Raw genomic sequence first — 12,306 nt, 5'->3', positions numbered from 1 at the left:
CTCGGTAAAGAGGAACAAAAGTGTAGATTTGAAGACAAAACATGGAGCAAAAAGGAAATAGCAATTCACATACACAGTAGAAGACATATATACAGAAGAAGGAAAAAAAATTAAACCAGAGATGGTCGTCCATCATGTTTGACAATAAAAGACGGAACAATAACAACACCATAGAAAAAAACCACAAATAATATTGAACAAAGAGAAAGTCGAGGAAAATGCAATAAAAATAATACGTAAATTGGGAAAAAATACTCATCGTCAGAAAAGCCATAGAAGGAAGAAAATTTACCTCAATCACTATATTGGGGCAGATATCGACACATTCCTATGTAGCTTATTCTCAATCCATATCATGCAAATATTCATTATTTTAATATTTTTGTGTAGAATACGATGGAAGACTTTGTTACGAACCCAACACAATAAAAAGTCATGAGTTTTAACCAAGGAGAAAGGGCAATTTGGACATTAGGGGCATTTTAGTAAATAAGTCGTGACACGCGTCGGCTCCACATGTGCCCCTCAGTTGAGCCCCAAAGTCGTGATTCGAATCATACTAAAGCATTCATTTTTCGAATTATTCAACACCAATACGACGCCGTTTCAAATCACCCACACGCGACACCTTTAAGTGACAAGTTCGAACCTTCATCAATAGGAAAATAAAATCTAAATTATTTGAAGTTCGTTCGCGCAAGTGTTTCTTCCCTATCTGTCAGTACCTTGCCGACACGTTTCGCTCTCTGCCACCTGGGTTTGAATGCTAGAACCGCTTAATTCATTTTTTCTCTTCAATATTTCCAATAGCAAACTTGTAAATATTTCCAATATGAAGCGCGCGTGGGCCTAGAGGTTGTGAGTTCAAACCCAAGGTATTTCCTACATTTTCTATACAAGCCACTAAATTTCCCTAATTTCATAATCAATCCACTAGTTTTTCCCAAATTCTCTTAAATTCTCCCAAATTCCAGAATTATTTCATTCATTTTGCCATTTTTCTCATTCTTTCAATTAAATTTTAGATTTCTAGATTTCTTCGTGGAGGTGTAATTACTTAGAGGTAAGTGGGGGGCGCTTAGGGTTAATCGTTTCTTTGAGAGTTATTTTCTTTAATTTTTCATATAGATCAATTCTTGAATTTCATTTAAGTTTTTGTTTTTGGTGAATCTCTAATTTTTCTTATATCAAAAATTAAATTCATCCCTCAATTTCCATCTCTCTTGTCAATTTAATTCTTCATCTTGATTTTGATTTTGATTCAATTTTTGTATGCAAGATACTTTAGATAAAATTAATTGTAAGATTAGTTAGATTATTTTTGTCTCACATAAACTAAAAATTAATTAGATTATCTTTGTCTCACATAAACTCACTTTAATTCTTGATTGTTTCATATTAAATCTTGAAATTGATTAATTACTTGATGAAACTCCATTGTTATTAGCAATTTCTTTGAATTTAATTGCATCATTTCTCTAGTGCACAATTAACTTCAATTAAATCTTTGATTGCAAATTTGTGAAGGAAACTTTACTTCTTCAAAGAACAAGATTAAGATTTCATTAATACTGTAAGAATACAAATTAATTCCTTACAGAGATCCTCCCAATTCTTGATCAAAATTAGTTCCATTCAATTTTTTACACCCCAGTATATTTATGTATTTAAATCAACTCATTCTCATAAAAATTTGATGCTTTGACTTTTGAGAAAGATATATCAGTAATATATAGACCATATCATTTTAGTTGTAATCTATTATTGATGGATCATATTGTTATTAAGAGGTAAATTGTTGAGTCATGTAAGCAAGCAATCAACCTCCCCAATTTATCGAAATAAGCACATATCGATCATATTTTATCGTGTTTAAAATGAGAACATATAAATATTTTTTATGGCAAGTAATGAATGAAGTTGGTAAAAACATTTAATGTTTGTGCAAAATTAACAAAAATGAAGAATAAACCACGTATAAAGAAGTAAAATGTCACAAATACACTCATCATTCGCAAAAGTAGATGACAATACACAACACTTGAAACACTACTAATATAGATTTGATAGACTTGAAAATGATGCTTGATAAATAATGCTCTTAACTGATATACTTGGTGATAAGGCCTCATAAAATATATAAAGTTTAATTAGATTAAAAAAATCATAATTTCCCCCTCTCTCTCATTGCCTATACCATTCGTCATCACCCACTGTTCTACGATCTCTGCCGCTTACCTCTATTGACTATTGCAACATCACTATAAGTTCAATCGTCAACCAATGTCACGCGAGTAGCCGCCACTAAGCTCTTATATATTTCTCTCTCTATCAATCTTTCATTTCTCCCTTCCAACCGGATTCATGAATAAAACCATGGTTAGAAGGTCAATATTGAAACAAAAAATTAAAAAAAAATCAAATTTGAGAATTTTGGGATATCTAAAAATATTCATACAAACATTACAAATTGATCAATTATTTTAAATAAAAAAATTCTAAAAATATTTATGAATATGTATGTATCATGCATGATACATGTAGACATATATAATAATATATATCGGTTTAAACGAACAAACATAGATAGATTATTATATTTTGTAAATATTTTGGTTTATTTAAAAATAGTACTTATAAATTCGCATATTTAAAACAAATTAAATTCTATTTAAAACAAAGTGGGACGTGATTACAATCTTTTGACTCAAGACAATAAAGATTAGGCTAAATTGGAAAAAATGAACTTTGTAGTTTGAGATTTCAAAATTTTCATAAACCATTAAACCTTTTAAAAAGATTAAAAAAATATTATTTTTGTTAGTTTTAAATGGAAAATTAAAGTTTTGTTTAAAAAATAGCCTTAAACTATTGAAAATGTTTCATATACTCTCATTTATCCAAATTTTATACAAATTTTTTCATAAACCAAAAAAGAAAAAAATTATAAGTTAAACCCATAGTTTTAAATGACTGACTATTAACACATTGATAGATCACGAACACAATTTTTAACACAATCTCTCTAGTTATTGTTGTAATCAACATAATACATATAGTTGTCAAATAAAAATTTATCCTTCAAACATATTAAAACAATAATTAGTCAAACAAAAAACATATCAAATTTTATTTTTTAACCAAGGTTTAAAATTTAGATGTTGATGGATACATCAAAGTCTTAAATTATAAAAAAAAATTGATTCCCATCAATATTTCTAAAAAAATTAAAAAAATTCATTTTTTTTGAATTATTAAATAAATATATTTTTTTTCAAATAAGTAAACTTATATCTATTATTTCTATTCTATTCTATTATATTAGTTTTTCTTTTAAATTTATTTTTGTGATTTTTTGTGTCACCACGTGTTCAAAACGATTCAAAGCGGCCAAACGTTCTTAAAACAATTAATTTTTAAAACAAAACATGAGTCGCCATTAAGAAATTTTAGTTATAAAAAATTGTCTACAAAAACTAAAGTTGTGTTCGGGAATTATTTATGTAAGAAATGATGTTAGCGCCCCTTAATACCCCCAAAAAACAAGCAGACGCCAATGTTTTTATTTTTTCTTTTTTTCCTCTAAGTTGAAAATGCTAATTGGAAAATTATATATTTAAAATAAGTGAAAGAAATTTCATCCATTAGACTACATTCACACAAAATTTCTCAACTCCAAGTAAAATCCTTTTCTAAGAAATAGTTTTTTAATAAAAATATATTTTTTAAAACATTAATTAAAATCATTTTTTCTTAGAATCAAATCTCAAACTAGGAACGAATTTTAAAAATCAAAATTTCAAATTTGTTAGACTCTATCTCGTATTTTGTTTAAGGAAAATAATATAAGTTATTAGAAAAGATTTACTAAAAAAATCTTAAGAAACCATAGATTAAATTTTAAAGGTTTGGACAAAAAAAATATAACTTTAAAGAAATTTTTTCTAAATGATTGAAAAAAAAGTTACGTGAAAGACTCAAACTTAGAGAAACTTTAATTTCTTCAAATGTAAATATAAACAGCAAATATGATTTAGTAATAATAATAAATCAAGTAAATAAAAGCAAAATGATATTTAAGCTTTAAAAAAATATATTGAAGATCGATCTCAAACTCTCAAATAATCGATCTCCTCACCTCAAGAATCTAGAAAATCGAACTTCTAAATTTTCTAGATTTTGTTGTTGGATTTGGTAAAGACGACATGCTTGGTAGAAAGATAGAAGAACATGATACATTGTTTTTTTTTTTTTTTAATACTTTAAAAGAAATTTCAAATGACTTCTCAAAATTACCATCTTGAGACAGTAAATTGAACAACAAGGTAAAAACCAGTGCAAAACATTGTAAAGAAACCAATATTATTTAAAGAAGGAAGATAATCGGTTAATAAACATATTAACATTTTTAAAAAAATTATCGAAAAATTCTATCAAATACTTTAGAAGAATCAACTATTCGTGTCAAAAGTTAAGACTTCCACACTTTTTATAATTCCTTCGTTCGAATCTTAAATAGTCACGAAGAATAAGAAGGTATTAAATGAATGAAAATTATTATATACATAAATATACAAAATTAATATAAAAAAATATAAAAAGAAAGGAAGAAAAAAAAAAGAAAAATGAGATGAAATAAAATAATGTAAAATAAATATAAGGAGATATGTAATGGAGATGAGAGTGTGAATAAACAATATAAGTGCACATAAATAAACATAAATGTAAATGATAACAATGTGAGTGTATCACATATTTAAAGGATGGATAAACAACATAACAACGAAAAAGAAGAAGTAAAAAGCCTATTAAAGTAATAAATAAAGACATAATAAAGTAAGAAAATACATCAATATAAAAAAGAATATTTAAAGAATAAACAACATAAGAATGAAAAAAAGAATAACAAACATGATTAAAGCAATAAATAAATAAATAAATAAGACATAATAAAGTAAAAGAAAATATAAATATAAAAAAGAGATTAAGAGAAAAACAACATGTAATAAGATAAAAATATACTACTTGCTAACTCTTTCTTTTTTGTTACAAGTTACATGGAGATAAATGTTAAAAATGGGAGAAGTTCTGTACGTACTTTTTTTGGTTATTTTCTATAAGACGATCAAACTTTAATAAACTAGCTAAAAAGGAAGAGATTAAAACTTATTTTTTAAAGCGTAGATCCTCGAGACGTTTGCTTTATAGTATGCAACTTTTAACTAAGTTTGAAAGATTTCTATATTCAATTTTAAAAAACATTTTTAGAATTTAAAATTTGTGGCTTTTTTTTCTTTCTATAGACTTTGTTTTTGCACTAAGAAAAACTCCTCTCGATGTGAAAATCACATTGTTTATAGAGGCAAAAACATTGTCATTTGGAGGTATGCCATTTCTTGGCTTAATTTGAAACTTTTTTCACAAATGTAAATGAGCCAAGAAAAAAGGAGGGAGGAGAAAGTTAAATTTTGGTTAATTTTGGTGTTTTTACGGAAAACAAAAAATATATGAATATTTATCTTTATTTTCACACTCTCGTACATTAATTCAAAAGGAATAATGATATGGATAAATTAAAATAAATGTATAAATAAATAGAAAAATACAGTATCAAAATTAAACCAGACAAAATAGGGTGCTATACGTGCAATTTTTAAAAAAAAAGATATGATGGAAATATCAAATCATCCCTTCTATCAATATTGAACTCATAAAAATGTAAAAATATTAAAAAAAATATCGACAAACGAATAGAAACGTAAAATTATGATTTTAACTTAAAATTTTTGTTTTTATTTTGAATGGTAAGAAAACTGAATTAACAGGGTTAATGTTTTTAAAGTTGGGTACATAGGAAACATTTCAATAGGTGAGGAGTTAGATTATTTGTAAAAAATAACGGTTTTAATAAAAAAAATTAGTGATAAAAGTATTTTTGAACTCTTCTTATAAATTTAAATGTATTTTTTTCTTTGCTTTTAAAAGTTAAAAAAGAACATTTTTTTTTTAAAAAAAAACACGAAGTTTAGAGAATTTTTTATAATTTAATTAGGGTAAAAACTATTGTTAACGTTGGTTCGGAAAGTGGAACATTTTTATCGAGTAATGTGATTTTAGAAAATATTGTCAAAAATAGGTTTGGGCCAAAATAATCGACAAATATAAGCAAATTTAGGGAAAGCCTTCCTTTTTCATTCATTATTTATATAATATATATTATGTATGGCCCCACAATATATATTTTTTAATTTCTTTTTAAAAAACACATATTATTTTTTATATATACTAATTCTCATACCTTCAATTTAAAATATATATTTACTTATTAAATTAAGATCAACTTTTCAATTTCAATTTTTTTCTTTTTATTTATTTTTAAAATATTAAATATTCCAATAAGCAAATTTTCTTATTAAATTTACATTTTCTAATTTAATTAGATTATTTCTTAATCAAAATTATATATATATATATGTGTGTGTGTTTTTCAATTTTTTTAAAAAACACATATATTAACGAAAATATAATAAACAAATTAAAATAGTAATAATAATAATTGGAGAAGTTAAAAGCTTGCTCCTAAAATAATCAAAAATAATCATAATAGTTGACATAAATTTTTGTAGAATTGAGAGTATTCGAGGAATTAGTATATATATTTTCAATTGTTATTATTTTTAGGGTTCTCTCGATTATTCTTATTTCTATTTTAATTTGTTTAAAATTACTATTTTAATTTGTTTAAAATTACTATTTTAATTTGTTTAATATATTTTTTAATAACATATTTTTGTTAATATATGTGTTTTTAGAAGTAAATTGAAAAAAAATATATGTATAATTTTTTGGTTAAGAAATAATTCAACTAAATTATGAAAGGTGAATTTAATAAGAAAAATTGAATATTAAGATATTTAATATATAAAAAAAAGATTAAAAGATTAAAAGAAAAGAACAAATTAAAATTGAAAAGTTAATATTAATTTTAATAAGTAAAGATGTTTTTAGAATTGAGGGTATATGAATTAAGGAAATTGCAATTGAGGAACATTTTAGGAATAATAATTAAGGATATAACAATATTTTAAAAAATTGCACATATAACAAAACTATCATCGATAGACTTGTATAGCTGATAGATTTCGTATGACCTATCAGTAATAGACCAATATTTGCAACATGATCTATCGGTAATAATCTTATATCATTGATAGAATTTGACAAATTTTGCTATAGTTGCAATTTTTTAAAAATGTTGCTACATACTTAATTATTTTGAATCTAATTGATAAATTTACGACTATTCCTATGAATTAGTATATATATATATATATAATAACGAAAAGAATAAGGTGTAGGACTCACGTATAATGTATGTTACATAAATAATGAATAAAAGAAGAAGACGAAGTCGTGAACGAGTCCACGACTTTGTCCAAACTCACATATTGTTGTGAAACCTATTTTTGACGTAGCTTTGTGAAATTATATTATTTTTAAATAAAAAGTTAGAAAAAATGTTTAAAAATGAAAAGAGTAGAGATTATGAACACTAAAGGGTTGACGCTCATTGTATGATGAAAAGATAATAATAAAGATTCTAATCTCTGTTGGTAAAGTAGTTTTAAATTTAAAACTTATTGTGTCAGAAGAAAATAATGCACACAAAAAGTGGCTTTTTAGTTTTTTTTATTCTTAATCTAACAAATAACGACCCTTAAACTTCCAAGAACTTAGAACAACAAACAAACCCCTTAACTTAATCAGCCGTAATTCTCTGCACGAAACCGATCATTTCTGACACCCTTTTTTTGGTGAGGTGTAAATAAAAATTCAAGTTCAACCACCGGCCCTACATTTGGAAAATTATGCAAAATCTGATTGAAATGACCCGTGAGTGAATTACAAGTGGGGTTCTCTCGATTCTTACCTCGCAAACATTATCTTCAATCCTCTTCCCCGACTGGGTAAGAATCTAAAAATCTCAAACCCCCTTTTACAAAAAACAATTCCTCCTCTATTGGATTCAGTTAACAGCTACTACTACAATGGCGTCAATCTCCAAACTCGCTTTCAATGATTGTAGAATGCAGAGATTTGATGCTCTCCACAACCGAAACTTCCACTTCTCACCTGGAAAGCTTCAATCCCATCTGGGTATGCTTTATGCTTTATAGTTTAGGGTGATTCTCTATCTGGGTGTACCGATTTTTGCTTTAATTTTTGCTTCTTGTTCTTGTTTTTTTTTTTATTTAGACGTTAGGGGAAAGTTGTGTTTATCTGATAGTCGGAGAAGAAGTTTAGTGGTGGCTCAGTCTATGCTGCTTAAGCCTCTTGTTTCTTCTGCTTCTCCCTGTGCAGTTCGGGTAACGTCAAGGTATGAGAGATATGGTTTTATATTGTATAATGTATTGTGATCAGTCATTAATTTGTTGATTTTTAGGATAGATGAGTTTTTGTAATACTCATACGTTTTGATGAACATATATTTGATATATTGGAGAGTTAAATACACAATGAACTATGAACTCAGGAAACTCCAAATTTTGTGCGAAGCTGCTAGTGATGTATCTGGAGAAATCGTCCCTGGTGATTCTCCTGATGGAATGAGCACGTATGAACGAGTTATTGAAACTTTAACCACTCTTTTTCCTGTTTGGGTATGTTTATTAGCTTTGTTTTTGTTTTTTCTTATGAATATGGAATTAGTGGACTAGTTATTGTTCATTTTGTATTTTCGGGAGCATTGGCTTATTAGATCAATATTTTTCATCTGTCAACAGGTTATCCTTGGAACCATTCTAGGCATCTACAAACCCGCTGCAGTAATTGCTTGTTCTTAATTCTTCTTGATAGTTTTAACAGAGGATCTTGTTGATAGATGATTGGTGAATCAAGTAACATTCATCAGAGTCTTCTTGCAGGTAACTTGGTTGGAGACTGACCTTTTTACTGTGGGATTGGGTTTTCTTATGCTTTCAATGGGATTGACACTGACGTTTGAGGATTTCAGGCGTTGTTTAAGAAATCCATGGACTGTAAGACAACATCCTTTTCTCTTGAGCTGTAGAACACCTATAAGAATATGTGTATGTTAATGTTGTTTCACATTTTTATTTTCTTGTTCCAGGTTGGTGTTGGATTTCTTGCCCAATACTTGATTAAGCCGATGCTTGGCTTTGTCATTGCCATGGTAACAACTACATGTAGTCTCTTTCTTATAGTAAAATGTTAGAGCTCAATAACAAGCTGAAATGATAGAACAGACAAACATAATAACCAATTTATGTGTTTTCAGACTCTCAAACTGTCTGCTCCTCTTGCAACTGGTCTTATTTTGGTCTCATGCTGCCCTGGGGGACAGGCATCAAATGTTGCTACTTATATATCTAAAGGAAATGTCGCACTTTCCGTTCTCATGACAACGTAAGACCTGTTTGATCCTAAGATGCTCCTGTTCCCAATAGAGCTGATTGTTGCAAACCTTTCTTTACACATTGATATTCTACTGGTAGTTCGATCTTTGTTTGCGCATGCCTGTCCTTAGTAAGGATTGAAACGTTGATATCAATGGTGACGAAAATGTTGAAAAAAGAAAAAAGTTGATGGAGATACTGATAAAATGTCCACTTTGATCACTATTTCTGAAAATTAATTGAAAGGCAAAATTCAAAAAGAAAATTTTTAAATAATAAATAAACATTTTATTTGTAAGAGTTATTATTTATATTATTTTAACCTTTCATAGTAATGTCAAATATATGAAAATGTGGAAATATTGGTATGCTGACATGTTGAAAGAAATTTAATACCATGATCCTTACTAGCACTCTTGGAACTCATATAGGTGTTCGACTATTGGCGCCATCATCATGACGCCATTGCTGACCAAGATTCTTGCTGGACAACTAGTTCCAGTTGATGCAGCTGTAAGTTCAGATAAACTAACCCTTTCAACTATGTTGGGATGTAAATAAATGATCTTTAGGTTCATTCTTGGTAGTAGTAACTTTAGAGGCTTAAATAAATGATCAAATGCCACATATCAATCAACCAATAAAAAACAGAATCTCATTAGAAAGAAAGAAAAAGCAATATCGGGGTTACCCAATTCAGCCTTACCTATATGATTGCGTGTTATGTTTCTGAAATCCACCTAGGCTGTTTGGTTCTTTAAAAACTTTTGATAAAAGGAATGAGCTGTTTTGTTGGACTTTTCACATTTATTATTGAAGAAAGAAACTGAAAAAAGTAACAAATATTTGGGAAACAGGGTATTTGATATGATGCTGTTTTTACTTTGAGAGCTTACGGTTTCTTGATCTTATCCTCCAATTATTTTTGACCTAAGGTTGTTTTTATTTTGATTATTATCCTTTCAGGGTCTTGCCATCAGCACATTTCAGGTGGTTTTGGTTCCAACTGTTGTTGGAGGTAACTTTATAAAAAAGAAAATCCCCTTGTGAACAATATAGATATCCAAATTAGTTACACACCAACGATCATTAAATCATCCTCTACCAATATTGCTCTTGGCTGCAGTTTTAGCTAATGAATTCTTCCCCAAATTCACTTCAAAGATTATCACAGTGACACCATTGATTGGAGTTATCCTCACTACTCTCCTCTGTGCCAGCCCTGTAAGTATCAAAACCATTATACAGTGTTAGACTGAATTTTGACTCTTCCTTTCTCATTCCTTTGTAGTAACAAGTTGCTTTCATCGATGTCTCATGTTGAAGATTGGGCAAGTTGCAGATGTTTTAAAAACTCAAGGAGCACAACTGTTGCTCCCAGTAGCCATCCTCCATGGAGCAGCATTTGCTCTAGGCTATTGGCTTTCAAAATTATCGTTCGGCGAATCCACTTCTCGCACGATTTCAATTGAATGTGGAATGCAGGTAACACATTTGGCTTGACAAGATGGCAATAGAGAGAGCAGAGGGTTCTTTATCAAGTTACCAGAAACCTTAAATGAACCACGTTTTTAATCTACAATTTAACTTGTTTTGTAGAGCTCTGCACTCGGATTTTTACTCGCTCAAAAGCATTTCACGAACCCCCTCGTCGCCGTCCCATCTGCAGTTAGCGTCGTCTGTATGGCAGTAAGTGTTTTTCTGTGTTTATTTGCTGTCATCTTTGTTCCTTTGCTTCTTTTATACCACTACATGAATCCATTTGTTTAGAAACTTTGGTATAAAAATTTATGTTTCTCATTTGGTATTATCCCAACAGCTTGGTGGCAGTGCTCTTGCTGTCTTCTGGAGGAACATGCCGATTCCTGCTGATGACAAAGACGATTTCAAAGAATGAAAAGAAAAGAAAAGAAAGAGAAGTAGTACAAGTTTTAGATCTTTGCTAGTTTACATTGGTCCTATTCATTAGTACGAGCTTTAGATCTTTGCTAGTTTACATTGGTTCTATTCATTTGTTAGAAAGGCAATTGGAAACGATGTTGAGATGCTGTTGGTGGTAGTAATATTTGAAGTTCATGGAATTTTGGGAAATTTTATTTGAATTTAGTCAATGAAATTTAGTTGTTGTGCTTAATTGGACATCATCATTATTATATTGTAAAATTGTACTTTATATTTGTAATGAGAATGTTAATGTTAGAAAATTTGAAGTGATAAAAGTTGTTTGAATTAGCAAATGTGGTTTAGTTGCTTAACCTAGAGTTCTGAATTTACATGTTTCTTTTTGTTGCTATTATTTAGGTATATTATATATTACAGCTATATTTCAATGATAAAAATTTGACTGTCCCTTTTTAATTTGGGATAAATTGGAATTTTACAGTTGTTTTAAGTAGTTGAAAAAAAGTTTTGAAACATTCTCTTCTTGACGGGAAGTTTTAGAATCCCAAGGGTAGAGAGATATATACTAAATTTTCATTGACATGTTGATTGTTCTACATTTCTATAGATGTAGCTTTGTTATCTATATAAGGGGTGAATTAATCGAAATGTAGAACAATGTACAATTATTGAAATGTAGAACAATCTATAAAAGAAAAATAAAAGCAACTTTTTGAAATATTGAAATTCTTAAAATAACAAAATGAGTATTCCTCTTTTATATTTTGAAAGAATTAGCATATTACGTCACAAATCAATTAATAGTATTTCATGTCTAGATTTCAACAAATATCTTTGAAGGCTAGTTACATAAATGTCAGATTAATGTGTTAAAATCGTAGACACATGAGAAAGGACAAAATCCTTAAAATTAGTCGAATTGAAATATCTAGATGACCAAACCGCACCTCACATTTTTTAAAATGTGTGATTTCATCTAATTGTCTTC

At 28.3% G+C, this 12,306-nt stretch overlaps 1 protein-coding gene across 1 annotated transcript; it reads left to right on the top strand.

The window, feature by feature from the left end:
* The first annotated feature begins 7,857 nt into the window (after positions 1-7,857).
* LOC101210215 (sodium/pyruvate cotransporter BASS2, chloroplastic) lies at positions 7,858-11,620 on the top strand. Its single transcript, XM_004149807.3, has 13 exons — positions 7,858-8,157; positions 8,257-8,377; positions 8,534-8,660; positions 8,784-8,825; positions 8,925-9,038; positions 9,131-9,193; positions 9,299-9,426; positions 9,848-9,929; positions 10,383-10,434; positions 10,543-10,640; positions 10,743-10,901; positions 11,016-11,105; positions 11,236-11,620. Exons 1-13 carry the CDS (start codon positions 8,049-8,051, stop codon positions 11,311-11,313), a joined length of 1,263 nt encoding a protein of 420 aa, XP_004149855.1. The 5' UTR covers positions 7,858-8,048; the 3' UTR covers positions 11,314-11,620.
* Positions 11,621-12,306: the final 686 nt, after the last annotated feature.

The sequence above is a fragment of the Cucumis sativus genome, chromosome 1 (assembly GCF_000004075.3).
Source record: "Cucumis sativus cultivar 9930 chromosome 1, Cucumber_9930_V3, whole genome shotgun sequence".
Classification (NCBI taxonomy): domain Eukaryota; kingdom Viridiplantae; phylum Streptophyta; class Magnoliopsida; order Cucurbitales; family Cucurbitaceae; genus Cucumis; species Cucumis sativus.
Note: the sequence above shows the minus strand (reverse complement) of the source record. Positions and strands in the feature narration are given on the sequence as shown.

Bases quoted from the DNA above. Each gene is read 5' to 3' on its own strand.
- LOC101210215 (XM_004149807.3), top strand. From the start codon at position 8,049: ATGGCGTCAATCTCCAAACTCGCTTTCAATGATTGTAGAATGCAGAGA. The intron at 8,826-8,924 runs GTAATTGCTTGT...GTCTTCTTGCAG, and splicing joins GCATCTACAAACCCGCTGCA to GTAACTTGGTTGGAGACTGA. The intron at 9,039-9,130 runs GTAAGACAACAT...TTCTTGTTCCAG, and splicing joins GTTTAAGAAATCCATGGACT to GTTGGTGTTGGATTTCTTGC.